Source organism: Rosa rugosa, chromosome 3 (genome assembly GCF_958449725.1).
Source record: "Rosa rugosa chromosome 3, drRosRugo1.1, whole genome shotgun sequence".
Lineage (NCBI taxonomy): Eukaryota > Viridiplantae > Streptophyta > Magnoliopsida > Rosales > Rosaceae > Rosa > Rosa rugosa.
Window position 1 is genome coordinate 55,879,091 of NC_084822.1, and position 27,298 is coordinate 55,906,388.

The 27,298-nt window shown below is 36.7% G+C and overlaps 1 protein-coding gene and 1 pseudogene across 1 annotated transcript; one reads left to right on the forward strand and one right to left on the reverse strand.

Moving 5' to 3' along the window:
- Positions 1-21: 21 nt before the first annotated feature.
- Positions 22-26,679, reverse strand: LOC133737978 (triacylglycerol lipase OBL1-like; annotated as a pseudogene).
- LOC133735533 (uncharacterized) lies at positions 2,035-11,857 on the forward strand. Its single transcript, XM_062162937.1, has 12 exons — positions 2,035-2,200; positions 2,359-2,434; positions 4,318-4,425; positions 4,613-4,715; positions 8,752-8,890; positions 8,985-9,238; positions 9,314-9,520; positions 9,599-9,688; positions 9,778-9,864; positions 9,995-10,297; positions 10,418-10,555; positions 11,597-11,857. Exons 5-12 carry the CDS (start codon positions 8,761-8,763, stop codon positions 11,651-11,653), a joined length of 1,266 nt encoding a protein of 421 aa, XP_062018921.1. The 5' UTR covers positions 2,035-2,200; positions 2,359-2,434; positions 4,318-4,425; positions 4,613-4,715; positions 8,752-8,760; the 3' UTR covers positions 11,654-11,857.
- Positions 26,680-27,298: the final 619 nt, after the last annotated feature.

Below are 27,298 nucleotides of genomic sequence, written 5' to 3' on the forward strand. Positions count from 1 at the left end.
TTCTGTTCCAAGTCTTGCATGTTACTCGACTTTAGGACTTTCTTTAGGAATAAGCAGGGTTCCCAATCTTGTAAGATTGACGTAATCTTGAGGAGCATTGGGCTGCCAATCCTGGAATTACTAATCCCACCAGCCTCCAAAATCTCATAAACCACCCCTCTTTGTAGTCTGAACCCCTTACCAAAGGGAGTATGAAGCTCCTTAACAACTCCCACACTGCATTCAGCCTCCTAGGTATGAACCATAGCAAACTAAAGTAGTTCTTGTTGGGTTCCTCCTTCAAAACCTGCTCAAAATCAGAGCACATGTTTATGTTAGTGATACTCGAGATTTCTCTCATGCCTGTCCCTCGATTAATGCGTCATACATCTGGGAAGAGAACATTGTCATAGTACTACTACATGTTCAGAGAGCGAGATAAGAGAAAGACTGACCTTTCCTCTATAGCAGCTGTTATAGTAAAGACTTGACCCGAAGTGCTTGAACATGAGGGCTTTATCATCATAAGGTATTCTAGGCACCAGGTCATTGCTGTAAACATACCTCATGTATCTCACATCATATTTCCTAAACTTTTCCTTCATAAACACCCCAAACTTCCCATCTCCAACCCTAGGCTGTCCGAACGTGTAAACCCCCTCCAACCTCTCCAGCAACCAGGCATACTCACAGTCATGCATTGCTAGCACCCCGGCAAACAAAATCGCCAACGCCGCGCCCAAGCTGTGCCCCGTCAATATAAACTTGGCATTCTCATCCTCTTGCAGTAAATCTTTCAGCATTTATCTAATTGTGTAGTAAGCAAACTGAGGATGTTGGTGACTGCCTTGTAGTTGATCAGTTTCTAGTTCAAGTGGCCAACGATTGTTTGGTTGCAGGCCGAGAGCTTTCATGAAGCCGCCGTGCGTCTTACCGACTTTGTTGAACTCGCACCATGAGATGTCGAAATCTGTCCTCCATGCATCCGCATCAAATGGAGCAGTGCCTCTAAATGCCACCACAATCAAGCTAGGGTCAGACAATGTGTCTTTGAACAGGAACAATCAAGCTAGGGTCAGACAATGTGTCTTTGAACAGGAAGGCCTGTGTTGAATATCGTCCTTGGTAACCTGTAAAATGGGCTGTACTTTAGGTGTGGCTTTCTGACCATCACTGGGCCCAAAACTTACTTTTCAAAGAAAAATAAGAAAAAACTGTAAATATCTACTGTACAATTATCTTCAAGTCTCGTATCAAAAAAAAAATATATATATATAGTTTTGTTTTGTAATGAAAATCTTAAATACAATAAATAAGAAACAACATATTTGGACTCGTATTATAGAGAAATATATGTAAGAGTTAAAGCTGATCCAAGATCCATTATTTATTTTTAAATCCATTTTTATCGAATTGGTTTTATTTTAGCGTGATTGGAGTTTCTATATACGAGATATTTAATTACTAGATCAGTCTTATCCAGTTATAGTAGAATTCTCTGTAAAAGTATACTAGAGTATCATGGGTCTCTTACTTTACATACAATATACTAAAAAAGATACCATATCGGAAATGAAATCATGCATAAGATAAAATAATGAGAATGATATATAGGTCAGTTACAAGCTAGCTAGGTTTGCTCCTTACCATTCCAAAAGTTGTAAAATCCCACGAATTTCATCTGCATATCGAAAAAAAGGAAGGTCAATTACACTACTAAAAAAAACTTCAATTGCTTCGCCTTTTTACTTCGGCGACAGTTGCCGTCGCAATTGACACCCTATTGCTACGGAAAATGTTCCGTCGCGATTAAGGTTTATCATTTGCGACGGAAAATCTTTGCCGTAGTAATTTTGTAGTCAATTGCGACGCCTTTTCCTCTTGCCGTCGCAAAACTTATTTGTATATGTACTTTACAAAAAAAAAAAAAAAAATGACGGAAAGAAAGCCGTGGCAACGCATAAACGTCACCGTATTACTCTTGGCGGTAACCCAAATAATTTTCCCTCTGTTTTTTCTTTTGTTTTTTTGGCCAAATGTCCTACTAACAAAACACTCAGCCCTAATTCTTTTTCCCAAGGTCTCAAACATCACCGCGCTCTTTCTCACTCTCGCCCAAACATCACCCTCTTTCTGAGCTCCGGAACCTCACCGTTCCCGTCGTTCTAAACATTCTGATAACCGAATCTTCTTCTCACCACTCTTTCATTTTCAGCTTTTGGTATAATTTCGCTCTTGGTTGTATTCATGTTCTGATTTTGGTTCTGTATGGGATGTGATTGGGAAGAAGATCTAGTCTGTTGATTGCAAATTACAGTAGCTTTAGGAGGTAGCTGGTTGGGTTGTGGATTTTGGTTTTTGATTGTGTATGCTTTACAGCTCCTCGAACGGGAACCTACCGAGGTATTTGGGCAATGGCGTGCAGGCCTACTTCTCCTATCGAGTAATCATCAAGGTAGTTTTACTTGATTTTGTCATTTCATTTTGCTGTTAATTGTAGATTTTATTGGATTTAGGTTAGGGTTTATGGCTCGATTTGGTTTTGTTGATTGCTTAGTTGACAATAGATACTTGGCTGATTGTTAGCTTAGAGTTGTTTCTATATATTCTTGGGTTTTGTTCGAGTCAAATGATTGGAGCAGGACTTGATGAAATTGAATTAATTTCCAGAATAAGTAAAACTTGAGCTGGTGTGATGGGACGGCTGTTGAGGGTAGGCATTACAAGTCTATACGAGAGTCTCAATTTGATATAATTATAATTAGATGGGTACAATTCTCATCTCGCAATTTGCCTGAGCTTATTATTAAGCTTTATGCTAGCCTAATGGGTTGAGAGGTTGTTCTATTGGTTTGATGGGATTGTGGGTGTCACAGGGCAGTCTCACTACCCATTTAGGAACTACCAAGAGATAGGCATCCTTGACTAGTCTTATGCCTGAAGTAGTCTTATGTTGCAACTATTTTGCACTATTCTCCAAATTTCTCTAGTTTCATTGACTAGCTTGGAATTGGTAATTGCATCGTTGGGTCACATGCTACAAAATGGTTTGATTTTTCAACTGTGATTTTATAGTTTTGGGACAAGTGTGGCTTGCTTACTTTTGCATGAATTTGCTCATTGAACATAAAACTTACCGTATATGATATGCTTTATTATTTATAACTTGAGCTTAGTCAATATGACCCTTGCTAGTGGGATGTTTTGGTCAAATGCTACCAATTGATTGGAGCAGAGCTTTTATATTGCCTTCAGATTAGGCATTATATGGGGATTGTGTTTGGTTGTTCGAAACCTTGTTCTCGTATTCCTGTTTGTGCTTTTTCAGGGGGATGGTTCATGAGATTCCCTTTTTAGTTGATATTCATGGATCAAGCAAGCAATCTAAATGTGTTCTTGTATGTGTGCTTAGAACATGCATTATTTATTCAGATATAGAATTGAACAACAGTTTAATGTAAAAGACCAAATATTTAGTTTGTTCAGCTTATCTCTTCAAAATTGCATACTTAATGCTAAATTGTGATTATAAGTTCAGTACTCACCAAAACTATAGGAATTGTTCAAAAGAAAGGTCTTAAAATCTAAATGTTACTCTAGGGAGTTAGTCAATACTGCATTAGGTAACTTGTTTGGTTGAACCTTTGAATTAGAATAAAAAGAAGAAAGTGATTATTGTATATAGTTATTCAATTCCTTTTCAGATACATAAATGAGATTTTTCTTTCTTAGCCTCTTATCAATCCTAATGCCTCCATCCAAAATTGTAATCTATGTACATCAAAAAATTGCTTCAGTTCCACTAATCATTATAGTTTAGTTTGGGCCATAAATCTCTACGATGTAATGGTGTTGAATGAATCGATCTTTGTGGACAGCAATATATTTCTTTTCTGAAAAAAAAAAAAAAACAAAAAAAAAACTTGGTAAGGGTGATAGCTTTTATGAGATGTCAGCTTTGCTCCTATAGAGAAACACTCTATACGTAGGTCAAAATCAGGGCAAGAATTGCACTTGATTTGGATCTTCCCCGTAATGTCTTTATTGCAATAATTGTAGTGATAAGCCCTTTTTCCTTCACTCTTCCCCTGACCTGGGTCCAAAAGAGTACAGAGAATCAGAAACAAAACTTAAAGAAAACAACAAGACAACTTCTTCATAATTCTCATCTCAGAATTCTTCAGAATCATGTATAGATTTTGTTGCATTCACAACTTCGTTTATACATTCAATCAAAGATGCATTTTTGTTATTATGACATTCTGTTCATATATTTGTTATTATTCAATGGTCTTTTGTTGTACTTGACATTCAGTTCTTGTGGTTCAATGTTGATAGACACGCAGCAGCAGGGTCTCTAGTTTTAAATCGGTTTCTTTTTCCATTACTAGGAATCGCTTCCCATCTCTGACTTCAAGACCTGGACGCTTTCAAGTTTCCTATTCGGTAGGTTATATCATTGTAATACTACCGTGACTCTTCTTCTTTTTATGGTTGCCTCAACAATGTCATAGATAAATTTTTACATTCTTGGATTTTAATCAATAGGTCCAGTTTAATTGTTTGGGTAGTAGCTTTTTGTTCATTGTGCTTCTGTAATGACAAGCAACACTCATTTTATTTTCTGCTGCAGTTTAAAACATCCATTAGTTAAAAAGGCTGCTCATCTTCAAGTTAGCAGTGAAGAATTTGGAATTAATTTTGGCAATCCAAAGCCAAGAGCTTGATATTACCAGGTTAGTACTTCATCCCCATTTTTATATTTCTTCTATTTTCATTTATTATGGAAGAAGTACTAAGTTTATCTGTGGCAATGTAATATGGCTATGCTATTTTTTTTTTATTGATGTACATTAGTCTTTTAGAGTTGACACTTGTTTATCTTAAATAAAAAGACATTATTTAATTTACGTAAAATATAACTTGCACAAGACATGCATACATATTCTGATGTAGCTTAATGAAACCAAGACAAACTTCTAAATAATGGAAAAATTCATTAACACAAATATGTATAATAAATAAACCTTTAGCCTTTGACATACATAAACTTGACTCAATGTTTTGTTTGATTGATCTAGAAAACTTGCATCTCACTATGGATAAGAGTTGGATAAACTTAGGCAACAGATGGTCAAAGAGGGTTATTGATGGTTATGAAGACTTTCTGAAGTTTGCATACACCAATAAGAATGAAAGTGAACTAATAAGCTGTCCATGTAGAAAATGTTGCAATCGGCCCATTTATTTGGCCAAAGAAACTGTGCGAAAACATCTCAAAGATAATGGGTTCTTGAGAAAGTATACGAATTGGATTTACCATGGAGAATCTCCAATTACTACTAACCATGCCAACTCTGAAATTGAAACCGAAGTTGATTTAAATGTCCAAGATGATATGTTTGAAATGCTGCATGAAGCTATGGGCATTCCAAATATGGGTGAAACTGATGATCCTCCATCAGATGCTCCCCAAGTTGGCCCAAACCAAACTACTTCTCATTTTTTAAAGCTGTTGGAAGGTGCACAACTTCCACTATATCCGGGCTGTAAACGCTTTACTGCGTTATCATTCATTGTTCGAATGATGCATAATAAAGTGTTACATGGGTGGTCAGATAAATCATTCACGGGGTTACTCAAGAACTTGGCTAGTGCTTTCCCGGAGGGTGTGTTACTTCCCAAGTCCTACTATGAGGCTAGAAAGATAACAAAAGATTTAGGTTTCACCTATCAAACTTGGGATGCATGTAGGAACAACTGCATGTTGTTCCGAAATGATGACATAAACCTTGATGAATGTAAAGTATGCAAGAAGTCTAGATGGGAAGACAAAAAAGACTCTACAGCTGATGTTGGAACTAGCAAATCTAAAAAAAAAGCAGTAAAACAAGTTAGATACTTTCCTCTGAAGCCACGGTTGAAAAGGCTGTTTATGTCATCAAAAACAGCAAAACTAATGAGATGGCATGCAGAAGAGAGAAAAAATGATGGTGTTTTTAGGCATCCTGCCGACTCTATGGCTTGGAAAGACTTTGATACTAAGAATTCTGACTTTTCTAATGAGATTCGAAATGTGAGGCTTGGGTTAGCATCTGATGGGTTCAACCCATTTAGGACAATGAATATAGTTCATAGCACTTGGCCGGTGATTGTGTTTCCCTATAACTTACCTCCTTCATTGTGCATGAAGCAGCCATTTCTATTTTTGTCACTGCTTATTGATGGTCCTAAAGGACCAGGTGACAAGATTGATGTTTATATGCAGCCATTGATAGAAGAGTTGTTAGAATTATGGGAGAGAGGTGTAGAAACATGGGATGCATCAAGCAATGAAATGTTTACATTGCATGCTTCCTTATTGTGGACTATTAATGATTTCCCGGCCTATGCAAATCTGTCCGGGTGGAGTACAAAAGGTCAGTATGCTTGTCCATGTTGCAACTCAGAAACTGACTCTTGTTGGTTGAGTAATGGTAAGAAGCATTCTTATGGGGGTCATCGTCGGTGGCTGCCCAATGGCCATAGGTTCCGAAAGGATGGAAAGAATTTTAATGCTAAACTTGAATTTAGAGCAAAGCCTAACCCATTGTCTGGAGTTGATTTGTTGAGACAAATAGAATCTGAAGGTATTGTCACCGAATACAAAAGAGAGGATCTCCTAACAAGGAAAAGAAAACCAGCAGCTGTAGAAGTAGATGCTCATGGAAAAAAAAAACGAAAACCACATAATTGGAAGAAAAAAAGTATCTTCTTTGAGTTGCCTTATTGGAAGCACAATTTGATACGTCACAATCTTGATGTGATGCATATAGAGAAGAATGTTTGTGACAATGTATTGTGGACCATATTAGGAGATGCAAAAAGTAAGGACAGCTTGAATTCTAGACGGGATCTGCAAGAAATGAACATTAAAAATCATTTGCATTTGAAGATTGATGAATCTGGTAAACCCAAGGCACCTGATGCAGAGTTTGAGATGAAAAACAATGGCAAAGACTTATTTCTAAATGTAATTCATGAATATAGAGCACCAGATGGGCATGCCTCTAACATTTCGCGACGTGTGCGTTTGCAAGATAGGACCATGGGAGGTTTAAAGAGCCATGATTGTCACATTCTTGTTCAAGAGTTGATTCCATTAGCTATAAGAAAATCCTTGCCCAAAAATGTGGTTGAAGTATTGATTGATTTGAGCAATTTTTTTAAGCAATTGTGCTCAAAAACAAACTGTGCAGCAGACTTGGAAAAAGCACAAGAGGGAATTGTGTTAACAATTTGTAAGCTGGAAAAAATATTTCCACCCTCGTTCTTTGATGTAATGGAGCATTTACCTATCCATTTGGCGGAGGAAGCACTTATTGGTGGTGCTGTTCAGTTTCGATGGATGTACCCAATTGAAATGTATCTCTTTACCTTGAAAGAATATGTGCGTAACCGAGCTCATCCAGAAGCTTCAATTGCCGAAGGTTACTTGATGGCAGAGTGTATGCATTTCTGTTCTCTTTATCTAAATGATGTGGAAACCAAGTCAAATCGTCCAAAGAGGAACAAGGATGGTGATGGGGAGAAACATGGGATTAAATTCAAGCTTACCAACATTGAATGGGTACAGGCTCATAGATGGATCTTGTTCCATACGGATGTTGTCACACCTTACTTAAGGTATGTGGTCCCACTAACTTGACAACAAATTATAATTACATTATATCCCTTTGCTTACAAACATTGTTTCCTTATCCTTACATCTGATTCTAACTTGCTAGTTTCTGACTTAAACAGAAAACATATTGCTGTCCTTAGAAGCCAGAACCCTCGTGCTGATGATCATCAAATTCAACGTATCCATTTTGACAGCTTCCATACATGGCTTTTCGATCATGTATGTTGAAAGTGTTCTTAAATACTTATGAGTTCAGACTTGCATTAGTATTTTCACTTATTAATTAGTATTGGTGGTGAAACAGGTCAAAAACTTGGAAAACACAAGTACTGCAGCTGTGCCTTTAGAAATCAGTGTATTAGCAAAAGGACCTAGTGATCAAGCAGTGAAGTTTAATTCATATAAAGTGAACGGATACAACTTTCGTGTTAAAAAACTTGATGATCAAAAGGAAACACAGAATAGTGGTGTAACTTTGAAGGCAGGTACCATGAGTGTTGCTAGTCGGAATGACAAGCATCCTCGTGTTGATCCTTTGGCTTACTATGGACAATTGATTGATATTGTCAAAATCAGTTACTCAGAAGATTTAAAATTTGACTTGTTTAAGTGTGATTGGATTGACACTGCATTAGGGACAAAACAAGACTGTTTTGAGTACACTTTGGTCAACTTTAAGCATTTGTTGTACAAACATGATCGAGTGGGTAATGAACCTTTCATTTTGGCATCCCAAGCACATCAAGTTTATTATGTTCCTGATCCATTGGAGAAAGATTGGTTAACTGTTGTCATATCCCCTGCAATAGAGTTATCTGATGCTGATAGTTACCCTGAAGCTGACCCATATATGTTGCTGGAAGTTGATGAAAATTCAGCAGCTTTGAATGATTCAGAATGATAGAATGAGATCATTTATGTTTTCTTTGCTTTTGTGTATTTGAATGGAAAACAATGTCACTTTTGGTGTAATATAATATCCACTAATTAATATTAACATGGTCTGTTTATGCATTTTTTGTGCATTATCAGAATGATAGGTGCTACTTTATGTTCTATAGCTAGTTCATATTTATGTTTATGGTTTGTTTCATCATGTCTAAGTACAGGTCATTAAGATGAAGAGAACAAGACAAGGAGGCCGACCTCGTACCATGTCTCAACTCTTGGAAGAAACTTCATCACGTTCTGGAAGCACAGGTCGCAGCGCAAACGAATCAGCACAGCTAACTCCTACAGCACCAGCAGGTATACCCATTTATACTTATTAAATTAAGGAACAAATTATTGTGCTGCCGGCCTCCTCATAATATTATATTATGTTAATGTCATATCTGAATAGTGGAAGAGCAAGTCAATACGCCAACAAGTAAAGCCACACGAGGACAGAGCAAAGGCATTCCAGAATGGAATACAGGTGTCAAAGTACATGTTCAATTTAATGGAATCAATTTCCAGCCGGTGGGAGAAAGGGCAGGTCAGCTTAAGTCACAATTGGGTCAGATAGTTCGAAATGGCCATAGAGTTCCACTAAATATTCTTGACTGGAAGAAAGTTGGTAATGATGTGAAGGAAGAAATTTGGGAAGAGGTTAAGGTACATGAAAATCAATACTACTATTTGTTACATGTGTAAATTTCTTGTATGGCACTAATGTTATCTTAATTGTAGAAAAACTTGGTGGAAGTCCCTGAAGGTTATAAATCAGTATGCTTGGAAAATTGTAATTTGCTTTGGAAGGACCATAAGAGCAAAACAAAATCGTTTCACTATGTGCCCAATAAGGACGATCCTGAACTTAGTTCTAAAAATCCTCCACATATTGTTGCAGAGCAATGGTCTGAGCTTGTTGCATATTGGAGTAGTGAGGATGCAAAGGTAAAATACACAACTAAGTACATATGTATGGTGAGCTTCACAAGTTATTTTAACACCTTGAATTTGAAAACGTTGCAGGTGATAGCAGAAAGAAATTCAGTGAACCGAGAGCTGCGTGGCCCATGTCACAAGACCGGTAGAAAGCATTTTGCCCAAGTGCGATATGAGGTACTAATTTCAGATGTTTGGATCATTGTTTCTTTAATCCCATAAATTGCTTTCTATAATTGAAACATGACCAAAATTTTATTCAACAGATGGAAAAAGCTGGAGAACCAGTTGATAAGTTTAGTGTCTGGAAGAGAACACGTGACTTAAATGATCACCTTGTGCAAGAGTTCATTGTAAACCACAGTTTTTGACGCTTAGACACAGACACACACACCTATATATGTGTATATCAGATTCATTTGTGATTATTATTAATTTTAGTTTGTCAGTTCAGTTACTGTTATTTAAATGTACGTAATGCAGAAATCATATGAGGAGAAACTTAGAAAGGAGTCAGAGGAGGATCAGAACTTGACTAGTGTTAAAGATCGAATTTTCCACTCTTTGATGGGAGATGATGGTCATGGGTATTGTCGTACTTTTGGAGCTGGTGTGCCTCGTAATCTAGTATATCCAAAGGAATCAAATATATCTCAAAGCACAGATGATCTCGTACAAAAAATCACTGAACAAGTGCGTCAAGAGTTTCAACTGCAGCTTCAGCAACTACATGCTCGAATTGATTTTCTGCAGAATAAGGACAGTAGCACAGAGTCTCCTAAACAGGTTGAGTACAAACTTAATATGCAGATATATGGTTTATAAATTAGACTTTTGTCAATTGTATTACTACTTGCACTAACTTAAATTTATTATGTGTATATATATGTATTATATATTTCTTAGGTTGCTGATGCAACTAGCGGGCATGAAAATTTGAGGGAGTCTATAGGAGATGAAATAACTCCGAATGCAAATAGTGACCAGCCATTGTTGGAGCAGAATTCTCCAGTAACATCCCCTTCACAAAATGGATCTGAAAGGGTAATTCTCTTATAAATTTAGGCAATTGCTACAATCTTCTTCTATTAATTGTTTATATTGCTCTTACATATTGTATTTCTAGTTGATGCTTGACATTATCATAAACATGAGTTATAATTGGCTTGCTTGCAAATGGTTGTTGTTTCTGGCTAGTTATTGAGGTCTATACTTATGATTTTTTATGTCCTTTCACCTGGAAATTGGTTATGTTTGTGTTTCAAATGTTTGATTATGTATTTGTTTGTGACTTTGAGCTCTGTAGCTTGTTGTGGTTTTCACCGAAGGATATTGATGAACTTGTTTTTGCTGTATGGTTGTTGAGTATGATTAGATCTGTGATTTTTTTTTTTTAAGATTGTTAGTTCGTTCAAGTTGATTTACTACTGGGTCAGCTTGATTTTGCCTTTTTGAAATTTACAGTTTGAGTAAAGAAAAAGTATTTTCAGATGAGGAAAGTTATAAAGCCATATGTGGATGATGTAGGAAGATATGTTCTGAGCTATGTTTTTGAAACTGTTTTGTGGTTTGGTTTTCAAAATTTAGATAGACTTTTTGGATTGTGCTTCATTATCTGGTTTGTGGATTTGATTAGTTCCATGTGACTATTTCCGTTGAAGCCATATTAATAGGTGTTGCTTTGTTGATATATTTATCTCAAATGGTTTTGTTGTCTATTTGGGTAATGATGAAGCAGCTATATTTTCTGTGATTCCAGCTACCATGTAACTACACTCAGCCATATTAATTAATAGGTGTTGCTTTTCTTTTCCATTCATGAAAGGCTTTTCATTGTTTTGGTTATGATAGATTATTGTTAACAACCCCTGGTTGTGTTATACTACTTGCTAAAGATGATATTGAGTTGAGATGATCTTTAAATATATGAGGGTTAGGTGTTTTGACTATCTGTTACTATTGAGGTTCATTAATGTCTTAATGTTTTTGGTTTTGTTTGTACAGAAACCATCATGATACTCTTTGTTGTCTATCTTGCCTATTGGACATTAAGCTAACATTGGTTTTTATATGTTGATATTACAGGTTCTCATGGCAAAAAGAGCAAAGCAAATGAAAGCAAGTGCAAAGCTCACAAAATGACAAAGTAAAATGATGCACTTGTGATTGTTGTTTTATTTTAAGAGTGCTTATTATAATGTTCAATACTTACAAATGACATTATTTTCTCTTTAGTATTTGTATTTGTATTTGAATATGCTACAATGAGTCAATGGATATGTTTAAGTATATTATTCATGAATTAATGTTAATTTCTTATTTGATTTAATAGATCCAAATATTTAATGGCTTAACTATTATTATTATTATTCATTTGTTTAATTTTGTGGAAATGGGCTAAATAATAATAAATAAATAAAACTGGCATTTGCGATGGCGATTTCGGCGTCGCAATTGGTATGAAAATATATAATTTTATCTATTTATTAAAAAAAATTAATTAAAAAATATAAATATATTTGCGACGGCAAACTAACCGTAGCAACAAATTTGGCGGTAATTAAGGTTTTGGCGGTTATTTTCAAAATGTATACATTGCGACGGCATCATAGCCGTCGCAAATACCTCCACATGGACTACCCTGATGAGGACTTTGCGACGGAAGCTTGGGTAGCAAATTGCCGAAGCAAAATAATAACTGAAGCGACGGCAACAGTTTTCCGTCGCAAATACCTTTTGCAACGGCAATTTACCGTCGCAAATGGATCTTGTGACGCCACCTATTGCAACGCTAACATTTCCGTCGCAAATGCTCAATTTGCCGTCGCGAAAAGTATTTGCTACGGCAAAATGCTTATTTGCCGTCGCAAACTGCCGTCGCAATTGAAGTTTTTTTTAGTAGTGAATTAGTTCATTGTTATCACCGTAAGGAACAAGAGGCCAATGAGGTTCACAGTATTGGTTTATATCCTTCCAGTGATGATTAACGACGGATTGAACGAGATCTTTGTTCTCGTATGACAGCTTAGCCGCTTTGTATCTTGTATCCTCAGGTTTGATGCTCTTGTGAGTCTTGTCTAATTCAATTCTCCTGTCAAGATTCCCCGACACTGATGTCGATAATAATGAATCCGGCTCGACCACCTCTCCTGCACACCAATGTTTAAAACTAAGTTGAATGGTTTATGTAAGATCAAATATGGACATAACACATATCATCATAAAGTAATTGATGATTAGCTTAATATCAATCCTAGTTTAACATGGATACAAACAGTGAATCAATACTAGTGACTTAATGAAGTAGTGTATCAATTCATTAAGGATAGTAATCCATTGCTTAGTCTACAAGAAAGACTACAAGTTGTGATACATTAGGAATCTAACCGTGAAACCTAAACCGACAAGGAATGCTTTAATGGGAAGCTTCTTGAGGTTTAAGTCTCATATATATACAGATGAATTGGTCCCTGATTACTACCACGACTATTGCATAAGTTCTGTCCATTAAGAAGCAAGTTGGTAAGTAACAGAAGACCACATTCAGTGATCGAGTTAAGTAGCTGCATAAGATGGAATCCATGCCAGTGATTGCTGAAGGTAAGTCTTGATCCCTTTTATGATTGTTGTGCATATGTTGTGAGCATGTATATGGTTTTACAATTGGTATCAGAGCATAGGCTCACAAATATGAAAAATCGTTTTAGGGTTTTGCAAAACAAACATAAATTTTTTTTAAGGGTTTTTGCTTTACGGGTCAAGTAATTGATCAGGTTACTGACCAAGTCACTGGTCATGTAACTGATCAGGTACCTGACCAAGTAAGTAACTGACCAGGTAACTGACCAAGTAACTGGTCAGGTACCTGATCAAGGTAAGTTACTTAAGTCGACTGCTGCATCTGGTTAATTATAAAATTCACGCTTCCGCTATGATTTTTTAGCAGCAAATTGGGAAAAAAGCAAAAACAGGTTTTTCTGTGAGATTGATTTTGATTCATAGCATGATAATTGAATTTTTGATTGTGCCCAAGAACCCTAATTGCATTCCCGGCGTGCGTTAGGCTAGAGTAGATGGTGACCGGATGAAATTTACAATTTCTTGATTGTTCTGTGGTTTCTTGGAATCGAATCAATTTTGGTTATGCTTGAATATACATGTTGAATTGATTGATGATATGGTATTGTATCTGTGATTGTGTAAAATTGTATGAAGAACAGAAATCTCCCAGATTTTGTTTACACGTTGTTAAAGTTGACAGATACAAGAGCTTAATTTTCTTACAAGGATGAATCTGGATAGAATGTAAAGTAAAAGAGCTCATATGTTTTGTGGTTTTCTGTTGGCATAAGTGATTATGATGCACAAAGCATCCTTCATTGATGTTGGCAGAAAACATTGATCAGGTACGTGTAACTGGTCAAGTAACTGACCAAGTAACTAACCAAGTAACTGTACCTGATCAAGTAACAAAACTGAAATTGTGTTTTGTGTTTTAAAACTATGCTTCAGTTTTATCTTCCAAAGAAGTGGTTAAGTATGGTTTTAGAATACAAAACAGCAGTATGCATGCTTGATGAAAATAAATACGGATACTTAGAAATTTTTCTTCTGTCTAAAGATGTGGATAAATTTCTTTGGATAACTTGTTTTCATTGAACATGGCATATTGATAAAGAACTCCAGGATATTAAGTTTCTGCTCAAAAGTGATGCTTAATATTGTTTTTGTTATGGACTGACATGAATGCAAGTATGGTTGTTTAGGTTTTCTGTATGTTCTTGTTTTGGTTACTTAAAGCTAAATAAAACACAGAAAACTTGAACATATTTTCTTTACAAACTGAGAACTCACTCGAATTTTTGTTTTGGTCCTTAGGTAACTCTTACATGAACTTGAACAGTGTCTTGATGTTAACTGGAACCAACTATAGAGCTTGGCTAGACTCTGTGGAAAACTATATGGGAATGCATGAGAACATAGACTATTGCTTTACTGAGGATAAGCCTGAAGAGTTGAATGAAAAGAGCACCAAGAAAGATACTGACCTTTACAAGAAGTGGCATAGATCAAATAGAATGGCTAAGAACCTCATTCGAACCTCTATGTCTAAGACTGTCAGGGGAAGTATAGAAGAGCCTGAGCTAGCATCAGATTTTCTGGAACTCATAGGTGCTAAGTTTAAAGAAAGTGAAAAAGCAGAAGCAGCTAGGCTAACCAAGGAGTTTCATGATTTGAAGTACATGGGTTCAGGGGGAGTTAAAGAGCATATTATGAAGATGATCAATATAAATGGCAGACTCAGGGAACTCTTGATGGGGGTTAGGGATGAGCAGGTAGTGCATTATGCACTACATTCCTTGCCTAACAGTTTTAGTCATCTTAGGACCAGTTACAACTCTCAAAAGGGAAACTGGACTCTAGATGAACTTATATCCATCTGTGTGGATGAGGAATCTAGGATCAAGGAAGAAAAGGAACTTGCTACAACCATTAACCTCATTGAGAAGCCTAAAAGGAAAAAGCCCCAGAAGCTCAAGCCTACCAAAGCCATAACTAAGAGTTCAACAGCTGCAGTGGCCAAGGAAAATAGGCCATTCAGGTTCAAGTGCTACTTTTGCAAAAGAGTAGGACACATGAAAAAGGATTGCACTGGCTATAAGAACTGGTTAGCCAAAAAGGGTAAGATTTTTTCTAATACAGTTTTTTCCTTAGAAAAAATTAATCTTATAAATGTTGAACCACAGTCTTGGTGGATAGATTCAGGCTCACCTATTCATATTACTAATTCTTTGCAGGGATTCATAAGGAGGAGAATCCCAAAAAGTGATGAAGTGAACCTGTGTGTAGGCAATGGCATGAGAGTGGCAGTCAAGGCTATTGGAACCTTAAAGCTCGATTTAGGTTTAGGAAAATTATTAGTTCTGGACAATGTTTTTTATGTACCTTCCATGAGAAGGAATTTGGTTTCAGTTTCTCTTTTAGTAAAATCTGGTTGTAGACTTGTTATGGATAGTAATGGAATTCTTATTTCTAAAAATTCTGTTCAAATTGGTTCTGGTGTTATTATGAATGATTATTTACAGTGAAATTGTTCAATGGCTCAACAAGAAATTTTACTTGTTGAAAATAACACCAACAGTACTAGCACTTTAACAGGTGTTAAAAGAACCAAACTAAATGAAAAGTCTGCATTTTTATGGCACAGAAGACTCGGCCATGTTTCAAAAGAGAGACTGAAAATTTTGGTGAAAAACAACATCCTAAATGAACTTGATTTTTCTGATCTAACAGACTGTGTTGAATGCTTTAAGGGAAAAATAACTAATACTAGAAAGAAGACTGCATATAGAAGCCAAAATTTATTAGAACTCATACACATTGATGATTGATATATGTGGACCATTTAGGCATCAAACTATTTGTGGGAATGTGTATTTTATCACATTCATTGATGATTTTTCTAGATACAGTTATGTTTATCTACTTTCAGAAAAGGCACAAGCATTGAAAGCTTTTCAAATCTTTAAGTCTGAGGTAGAAAATCAACTAGAAAAGAAAATCAAAACAGTAAGATCAGATAGAGGGGGTGAGTTCTATGGCAAGTACACTGAATCCGGCCAACAAAAGGGTCCATTTGCCTTGTTTTTGCAAGACAATGGAATTAAAGCTCAATATACAACACCCTATAACCCACAACAGAATGGTGTTGCAGAGAGAAAGAATAGGACTCTTTTGAACATGGTTAGATGTATGATGTGTACAATAGGTTTGCCTAAATTTCTGTGGGGTGAGGCTTTAAAAACTGCAAATTATATTTGCAACAGAACACCTAGCAAAGCCATAGAAAATACTGCTTTTGAGCTTTGGTGTGGCAGAAAACCTAGTCTTCATCACTGCCATGTTTGGGGATGTCATGCAGAAGCTATGATTTATAATCCAAGCTTGAATAAACTTGATCCTAAGACAGTTAGTTGCTATTTTATAGGTTATCCAGATAAATCTAAAGGCTATAAATTATATTCTGCTCATCATTCACCTAGAATTTTTGAAACACATCAAGTAAAGTTTCTAAGTGAAAAAGTTCACAATACAAACCTTGAGGATTTAACCTCAGATTTTGAGGAAATTGTGTCGGATGAGAATATAAGTGTTGTATTGCCTTTAGAACAAGATGTAACTGATCGAGTCACTAGTCGAGTAACTGACCACGTAACTGTCCCTGATCAAGTAACCGGTCATGTAAATGGTCATGTCACTGACCATGTAACTGACCAAGTAACTATACCTGGTCATGTAACTGACCATGTAACTGGTCAAGTACCTGTCACTGGTCAAGTCACTGACCAAGTAACTGACCATGTCACTGGTCAAGTAACTAACCAAGTAACTATCACTGGTCAAGTAACTGACCCTGTAACTGATCAAGTCCCTGTCAACCCTCAGCCTAGAAGATCACAGAGAGCAAGAAAACCAACTTATAGGGGGGAAGATAGTGACTACATTGTTTATCTTCAAGAAGCAGAAATTGAAATGGACTGTGCAGAGGACAATGATCCAACTACATTTAACCAGGCTATTGAAAGTAATGAATCTCACCAATGGCAGCTAGCAATGGAAGCAGAAATTGATTCCATGAGCCAAAATGCAGTTTGGGAATTAGTTGAACCTGACCCTAATCAGAAACCTATAGGTTGTAAATGGGTTTTCAAAACCAAAAGAGATGCAAATGGCAATGTAGAGAGACATAAAGCAAGATTAGTTGCCAAGGGTTTTACACAGAAGGAGGGCATTGATTTTACTGAGACTTTTTCTCCAGTTTCTACAAAAGACTCGTTTAGGATAATCATGGCTTTAGTGGCTCATTTTGATATGGAGCTGCACCAAATGGATGTTAAAACAGCCTTCTTGAATGGTGAACTAGATGAATTGATTTATATGAGGCAGCCAGAAGGTTTTGTGCAAGCTGGAAGTGAAAACTTAGTATGCAGGTTAAGAAAATCAATTTATGGCCTTAAACAAGCTTCTAGACAGTGGTACAAAAAATTTGATTCTGTGATTTCTACTTTTGGATTTACAGAGAATCTTGTTGATGAGTGTGTTTACTTGAAGACAGTTGGGAATAATTTTATTTTCCTAGTTCTTTATGTGGATAATATACTTTTGGCTAGCAGTAACATTAAACTGCTTAAAGACACTAAGAGCTTTCTGTCAAATAATTTTGACATGAAAGACTTAGGAGAAGCATCCTATGTACTAGGTATTGAGATTAAAAGAGATAGAGCACAGAGACTACTTGGTTTGTCTCAACAGAATTATATTACCAAAGTTTTAAAGAGATTTGGTATGGAGAAGTGTGCAGCTGGAGAAGTCCCCATGTCCAAAGGAGATAAACTAACCAAGAAGCAAAGTTCCAAAAGTGATGTTGAGAAAGAAGATATGGAGTCAAAGCCTTATGCTAGACTTGTAGGAAGTCTCATGTATGCACAAGTCTGCACTAGGCCAGACTTGTCTTTTGCAGTAGGGATTTTATCGAGATTCCAGTCTAATCCAGGCCATGAACATTGGGTAGCTGGGAAGAAAGTGTTGAGATACCTGCAGAAAACTAAAAGTCATATGCTAGTTTATAGGCAAGTGGAGGATCTGAAACTTGTTGGATTTTCAGATTCTGATTTCGCAGGGAATTATCCAGACTCCAAGAAGTCAACTTGTGGATACGTGTACATGCTAGCAGGAGGTGCAGTTGCTTGGACAACCATGAAGCAAACTCTAGTTTCAACCTCCACCATGCAAGCTGAATTTATTGCAGTATATGAAACTGTGTGTGAAGGACTTTGGATCAGGAATTTCTTGATGCAGACTAAAATGTTAAGTCACATTGTGGCAGGCACACTTGTGATTTATTGTGATAATGAAGCAGCAGTTTTCTTTAGTAAGAACAGTAAAAGGTCAAATAATTCTAAACACATTGATCTAAAGTGTTACAGTGTTAGAGAAAGGGTAAAGCATGGTGAAATAGCTGTTTTGAGTATTGACACAAATTCACAGCTAGCAGACCCCTTCACCAAGGCCTTGTCAGTAGCAGCATTCCAGAAGCATACAGCCAGCATTGGAGTTTTAGCTAATCTAGATGCTTAGGTTCAGTAGAGAGTTAATCTAGTTGGAGCAATTTAAATTTCTAAGGTTTTTGAGTTCTTGTATTTTTTAGTTGTGATCTTTTGACTTTATTTATCACAACTTATTTGTAATGACAGATTTTATTATTAATGAATTTTGAGGTATTATCAGATTTTGGTTATTGCTGCAGTTTTTGTTGAATGTTCTGAAAATTATCGATTTTGTGTTTAAAGTTATACTTGCTATCAGATGGCTTAAATCATGTGAAGCATGATGTTAAGGTTCAAGCAATATTTTTAAGCCATCAGTGTTCAGTGAATTTGCTTGAGTTTCTAGTTTTAGAAACATAAAGTAGGACCTAATATATGTTTACTTGTTGATACAACATTAACATATATAGTATCACTTCTAGTTGAACATATGTGGATTGCAGAAGCTTGTGTTAGTGGTTTTGAAACTCTGCATTTTTGTTAAAATGTATACTGTTTCTTGCTCTGCATAAGTAACTGTGATCTGACCATGTTGGAATGGATTTTCGATTTGAGTTTGTTATCTGGCGCGCACTTCAGTAAGTTAAGAAGGTGTTGATGTTCTCTGGTGCAAATCATCGAGCATGATATGTGCGAGTTCAAGGGGGAGATTGTAAGATCAAATATGGACATAACACATATCATCATAAAGTAATTGATGATTAGCTTATTATCAATCCTAGTTTAACATGGATACAAACAGTGAATCAATACTAGTGACTTAATGAAGTAGTGTATCAATTCATTAAGGATAGTAATCCATTGCTTAGTCTACAAGAAAGGCTACAAGTTGTGATACATTAGGAATCTAACCGTGAAACCTAAACCGACAAGGAATGCTTTAATGGGAAGCTTCTTGAGGTTTAAGTCTCATATATATACAGATGAATTGGTCCCTGATTACTACCACGACTATTGCATAAGTTCTGTCCATTAAGAAGCAAGTTGGTAAGTAACAGAAGACCACATTCAGTGATCGAGTTAAGCAGCTGCATAAGATGGAATCCATGCCAGTGATTGCTGAAGGTAAGTCTTGATCCCTTTTATGATTGTTGTGCATATGTTGTGAGCATGTATATGGTTTTACAGTTTAGACATTCATTACACAATCTTGATAATTAACATTCCAAATTCCAACGCATCAAAAAAGCTTAATCTTCTTATTCAAAAAAAAAAAAAAAAAAAAAGCTTAATCTTCAAAAGTTGTTTAGACATTAGCACAGTTCAATTTTTTTTTTCTTGATCAAAACTTGGTTCAAATTTTCAATTGTTAAAAAAAAAAAAAAAAAAAAAACAATGTTAAGAGTCTTATTTTTTTCTCTTAATTTAAAACCGAAATTCTTTCAAAACCGAAGTCCCTCCCCAATTTATTCTAAATTTAAATGAGAAGATTGGTGGTGTCAGAACCACAAACCGTTATATGATTCAATTCAGGGATTTCCTAAATAATGCTGGATTGGTATCCCTCCCCTTTACTGGTAATATGTTTACTTGGACTAATAAATATCAGGATGAACATAGGATTAGTGAAAGCCTGGTAATAACTTGCCTCCGTCTCCTTCTGTATGGTTCTTCTGTCTTCCCCTGTTTATGTCCTCAGCGTTCCACTTGGATCAGTTGGACAGGAGCATTCTTAGAGGGTTTGTTTTATAGTTTGTTTCTATTTTTCTTTTGGCATAAAAAAAAAAAAAAAAAAAAAAAAAGTCCTCCCCATTTTTCTAACCCATCTTAGAGCAACTCCAACAGCTTCCCTATAATTTCTGTATAATAGGGAAGCAAAAGTCAAAGCTTTAGTATCTTTTTCTTCTCCAACTCCAACAGATTCCCTATTTTACAGCAATCTCTAAAATCTCCATATTCTTCCTTAAAATTTTAGAGATTGCTGTAAATATAGGGAATTTGGTTTTCTCTTTCCTCACTTTCTCTAAAATAAGGATAGTTATAGGGAATCTGTTGGAGCAAAAGAGACTCATTTTTCCCTAAAGTAGAGAAAAATTAAAATATGGGGAAATCTGTTGGAGTTGCTCTTAATAACTGACCTCCTTTTTCCAAACAACATTAGTTTGACAAGTACGTGAATCAAAGAATGAATGCATACGCAAACATGCTGCATGCATCATCATGAGTCCTCATGAGAAATCCTTCATCCTGCTTAATTATTATTTATTAGGAGGAGTGGAAATGACTCGATATATGTAATTCAAGATAATTAAATCCAAGTATCCAACCTACTGAACCTACATAATTGATTACTTACCTGTTAGCCAGTTTAAGAAGAGCATGACTGGTCCGCCGTTGGTCGAGACAAGGTTGAGCCATTTCTGGAGCACATCCCCTATTCTCGCCATAGGTGAAAGCTGAGCTACAGAGAGAGAACTGAGAAAATATCTGGATGCAATTTCTGTTATATTTTGACTTAATGAGTTTATTACAACAGTTTACGTATATATAGTAGTTGATAACCCTAATCTAATGTACAGGAACGTGACACTTGTCACTCATCTGTGAAGAAGCTAACAACCTTCTAACTAACTATTCTTGACTGCTTAAGCTACCTAACTTACACTAACACCCCCCCTCTCAGCTGGATGGGTGGTGAAACAACCATCAAGCTGCTGCACAGATATGAATGTTGTGGGGAGCAGAGTCCTTTAGTAAACAGGTCTGCAGGTTGTTCTTAAGTGGAGACAAACTGAAGAGTAATGGATCCATGTTTAACTTTGTCTCTAGTGAAATGTACATCGACTTCGACATGCTTTATCTTTGAGTGATGTACAGGATTAGCAGCTAGTGCCAAGGCAGAGATATTGTCACAGTGCAAGGTAGGAACTTGAACAAGTTGGATTTGTAAATCAGTGAGTAAATGCTTGAGCCATTGTAGTTCTGAAGTTGTGTCAACCATACTTCTGTACTCTGCCTCTGTAGAGGACCTTGAAACTGCAGTTTGTTTCTTGCTGCACCATGAAATTGGGGAATGATTAAGCAATATGACAAACCCAGTTGTAGATTTCCTATCATTGGGATCTCCTACCCAATCAGCATCACAATAAGCTTGCAAACTCAAAGGCACTTTAGATGATTGTTTCCGAAATAGAATACCATGATTTAAAGTGCCTTTAACATATCTAAGTATATGTTTTGCAGCATTTAAATGAGCATTTGTGGGACTGTGTAAGAACTGACACACAGTATTGACACTGTAGGCAATGTCAGGTCTTGTGAAGGTTAGATATTGCAAGCATCCAACTAGGCTTCTGAAAAGAGGAACATCACTAGAAGATAAAGGTGTACCACTATCTTTGAGTAGTTTAACTCCGGATTGACAGGGTGTAAGATGAGTGTGACATGCATCCATTCCAGCCTTGTGTAACAAATCATTAGCATATTTATGTTGAGATAGAAAGAGACCTTCTGGAACATAATGAATTTCTAGGCCAAGAAAGAAGTGGAGAGCACCCAAGTCTTTCATATCAAATTCTTTTTGTAATTCTGCTTTTACTTCTGAGATCAAGCTTTCATTATCTCTTGTAATTATAATATCATCAACATAGAGCAGCAGGTATACTCTTGAGGTGACTGATGTTTTGATGAACAAAGATGGATCTGCATGAGATGATTTAAATCCAATGGTAGGCAAGAAGGAAGTGAACCTATCATTCCATGCTCTTGGAGCTTGTTTTAACCCATAGAGTGACCTTTGCAATTTGCAAACATATGATGGAAATGCTGAATCTTCAAAACCACCAGGCTGAGACATATAAACTTCTTCATTAAGTTGACCATGTAGGAAGGCATTTTTAACATCCATTTGATGTAGTTTCCAACCATAATGAGCAGCAACAAAGCCATCAGCATTCCTTTTAATCTTGAAGATCCACTTGCATGAGACTAGGTTCTTGTCAGGAGGTAAAGATACAAGGGTCCAAGTTTGTTGTTGTTGTAAGGCATCATATTCCTCTTGCATGGCTTGTTTCCACTGAGGTATTTGCAGTGCCATTTTGTAGTTAATTGGCTCAGTTTGAGTAGGATCTGCAGAATCAGATGACATGACAGACAGAAAACATTTCTTCTTAGAGATACCTCTTTTCCCCCTTGTGAGCATATGATGATCATTATGCACAGAATCAGTGAGACCTTCAACTGGATGTAAGACATTGGCTTCTGAGATTTGAGATTTAGTTCTAGTAGGACTGCACTCTAGCACAACAGATATTTTACCGGCACCATGTTGAGTATTGATGGCAAGAGATCCATCATCTTCACCAAAATGAATGGATGTAGTGGAATTTGAACTGAAGGCAGGAGAAGATTGTGGTAGAATATTGGTGTGAGCTTGTGAGGCACTAGATGAAGTAGTTGCTGAAGCATTGTGGTAATGATCCTGAACCTGTAACTCATTTTGGGAATTGAAGACAGTAATGTTTTGAGATTGAGGGATAGAAGGCTGACCTGAATTAGCTGATGGATGTAAGACAGATGCAGGCATTTGATACTGTGAGATGGATTGAGTGTGAGTAAAGCAAGGTGTTGAAACAGGTCTATGATCTGAATGAGGTGACACAGGAGTAGTATTAGTGGTCACACAGGTTGTGGCATATGGGAAACTCTCTTCATCAAACAGTACATGTCGAGATATAATATACTTCTTAGTTTGAAGATTATAACAAATGTAGCCCTTGTAACCGGTTGCAAATCCCAGAAAAATGCACTTGGCTATCTTAGGTTGCAACTTATCTGTTCTAGCAGTAAGCAAGGGATAACAGGCACAACCAAATATCATGAGTATGTCTAAGGAAGGCTAAGACTTGTAGAGTTTTTCAAAGGGAGACTGCATATTCAGCACTGGTGTAGGCATTCTATTAATAAGATATGCACTCTCAAGGCACAGGCATGATACCAAAACTAATTGGGGACTGAAGCAGTTTGAAGTAAAGTGACTGCTATTTCTCTTAGATGCCTATTCTTCCTTTCTGACACCCCATTCTGTTCAGGAGTATAAGGACATGAAAGCTGATGATTTATACCTTTTTGATTGAGAAAGCTCTTGAAAGAATTATTAACATACTCACCACCACCATCTGATCTCAAGGTCTTAATTTGTACAGAAAATTGAGTATTCACAAAGGCACACAGAGATTGAAAATAAGAGAACACTTCATTCTTATTCTTCATTGGAAACATCCAAGTATACCTAGTACAATCATCAATGAAGAGTACAAAATACCTATATCCATCAATTGATAGACAAGGAGAAGGCCCCCATACATCTGAATGAACAAGTTCGAAAGGAACTGAACTTCTGTTTTGTGATTCTGAAAAAGGTAATTTCTTAAACTTGCCTAAAAGACATCCTTCACAAACTGAGGTTCCTGACTCAGACTCGAATGGAATGTTACATTTATTCAACATTTTATTCACTATATCAGTAGCTGGATGCCCAAACCTTTTATGCCAAATGGACTGTTTGATGTATTTGCCCAGAAAAGCTGTAGCAGAAGTAGTAGATACATTTCCAGAAACTTTAGGTGATTTGAGTGATGGCAGATCAAATGGAATGGGATATAACCCTTGCTTACTCAGTCCTTTGTACAATATCTTGGCCAACACTTTGTCCTGAATCACACACATAAACTCATCAAACCATACTGAGCAGTTATTGTCTTTGCATAATTGATAAATGGACAAAAGATGAGCAGCTAACTCAAGTATGAGTAACACATTTTGCAACTTTAAGAAACCAAGCATAGCATTACCAATGTGAGTAATATTCATTTGTTTACCATTACCAACTTGAATAGTGTCAGCAAGAGGATATGGAGCGATGTTGTTGAGTAGCTGAACTTCATTTGTCATGTGGTTAGTGGCACCTGTATCAGCTAACCAATACTGAGGAGCTTGAGTAGCAGCAGCCATCATAGCATTCATTGCATTACCTGCATTCATTGCATTACCTGCATTCATTCCATTGCCACCATTGGCCTGAAACTGAGTTTGTTGCTGTTGTTGGTTTGGCAAGCCAGCTGGAACTTGTTGTTGTTGCTTATTTGGGAATCCAATGATGTAATAACATCTCTCAGCTGTGTGATTAAATCTGCCACAGACTTGGTATCCTCCATAGTTCTGAGTCATGTTATTCTGCTGTTGATTCATCAAATTTGGTAGTGACCTGCAAGTTCTGGCCCCATGACCATTTTTGCCACATATTTGACACAAGATTCCACCATTGTTTCTATTGTTGTTGAAACCAGGATTGTTGTTGTATCCAGCATTGGTGTTCACTCTACCATTATTAAGGCCAGTATTGAATCCATTGTTGCCTGCATTTCCCCTTGGGCCAAAGTTGTTTCTGCCATTGCTGAACCTTGATGGTCCTCTACCAGCATAGAAACCTCCCATATTGATGTTAGGATCAAAGGCATTGAAGGGATTGAATGAGGTGAAGCCATATGGCATAGCTGGAATTAGAATGTATTGTGTCTGAGTTGAAGTAGGTGCAAAACCAGGAGGAGCAACTGGAGCTGGTGGAATAATAGAGTTGCCTTGCATAGTGGTTGTTGTACTTGGAGTCATTGAATAGCTGGTGCTTGCAGAAGAGCTAGAGCTGGCTGGAGATTGTTTCATTGCAAATGAGTGAGCAGCAGCCATCATGGCAGAAAAAGGAGCTGACTGAAGAGCAGTGGACTCATTTTCTATATCAATTTCAGCAGCCTTGAGTAAGGTCTTTAGTTCTCCCACAGAACAGCTAACAAACTGAGCTCGGATAACTATTTTAATTGCTGCATACTCGGATGGAAGACCCCTTAAAACAGTGACAACAATATCTTCATCATCAAGAAATACACCAACTGTCTCCAAAGCATCTCTAGCAGCTTTAATCTTGTCAAGATATGACTCAATACTGTCATTTCCTTTCTTCAACTTCTGTAGATTGGACTTAAGTTGCAAAATATTATGTCTATTTGGAGCTGCAAACTTATTTTTCAGGTTTGTCCACATTTCTTGAGCAGAACGACTGCCTACAGCACAGGACATGGCAATAGGACTCAAGGTCTGACCAATCATGTTGACTATGCTTTGATCCTGAGTTTTCCAAGCTACATAGTCACTTGATACAGATCTAGTAGTGCCATCAGCAGACGTGATATACTGAGCAGGACAAGGTGTTGTGCCATCAACAAATCCATACAAATTTTGGCCTTTCAAGAATGACTCAAGTCGAAACAGCCACATAGGGTAATTAGTCTCATCAAGTAGGACATTTGGTAGGTAAACTGTGGTCTGAGTAACAGTAGTAGACGCCATGAATAGATCTAAAGTATATGAGTCTTGAGATTGCAATTAGAGTAACAATAAGCTTCTGAGTAGAAAAATCTTCAAGAACTAAATCCGATAGTACTATTGCAGTAATCTGAGGTAAGATTGAAGCAAACAGTAGCTAGATCTGAGCTAAACTTCACTTATCTTGTGTAATTTGCAGAACCGAGCTTGAAATTAGTACTGGAGAAGCTTCAAGAACGAATAACAGAGCTGATGAAGAAGATGAGTGAGCTTTAGGTCACTGATCAACCTGGGCTCTGGATACCATGAAAGCTAAGCTAGAGAGAGAGAACTGAGAAAATATCTTGATGCAATTTCTGTTATATTTTGACTTAATGAGTTTATTACAACAGTTTACGTATATATAGTAGTTGATAACCCTAATCTAATGTACAAGAATGTGACACTTGTCACTCATCTGTGAAGAAGCTAACAACCTTCTAACTAACTATTCTTTACTGCTTAAGCTACGTAACTTACACTAACAATAGGAACACAGCAAAAGAGTCATTGCACTACAACAGAGATGAAGATTATCCACCTCCGTTCTAAATTCGCTCCATTCTTCCCTTCCTCTTCGGAGGAATTGATGAATCTTCTGTTTTCTAAATCGGAGGAAAACAGAAAGCGAATAAGCTCGATGAGAGTTACTTCTTTTGGCTTCAAAAACACGTAATTGTCACATACATGTTCCTTAGAAGCCATGTTAATATTGAGTTGGAATGGCTTGGAAGCAAGGAGATTGATCGATGAGCTAGCTATGTCAAATGTCTGACAGGAATTGAAGTACCATAGAAATGTAGGGAATGGATTCTCTATGTGCTCTATTATATACATATATTTTACAAGGGTTTTTATCATAAGTGGAGTCTGAACTTTTTCAGACGGGACAAAATGGTACCTAGACTTTTAGGCCTCGTTTGGTTCGTGGAATGGAAAAGTTGGGAAAGGAAAATTGATCATTTCTTGTGTTTGGCACACCCAAGGAAAGGAACAACTTTCCTGCATGAAGGGAAAATAGGGGGGTAAAATAGATCCTCCCACATGCTATGGGATTCATTTTCCCTCATACTTTCGCTGCATTAATTGCGTATTAATTGCCTAATTTAAAGATTATTTTAATGGTTGTTATTACCAAATTATCCAAGAAACTTTTGAATCTTGAATTGTTTATGTTTTGATAATAAGGATATTATTGGAATATTGATGTTACCTACTTTCCTATTCATGTAGAAACCAAACATCGGAAATGAAAGTAAAATACATTTTTTCGATTACTTTATCGGTGTTTCCAAACATTGGTAGGGAAACTAGTGGAAAATTT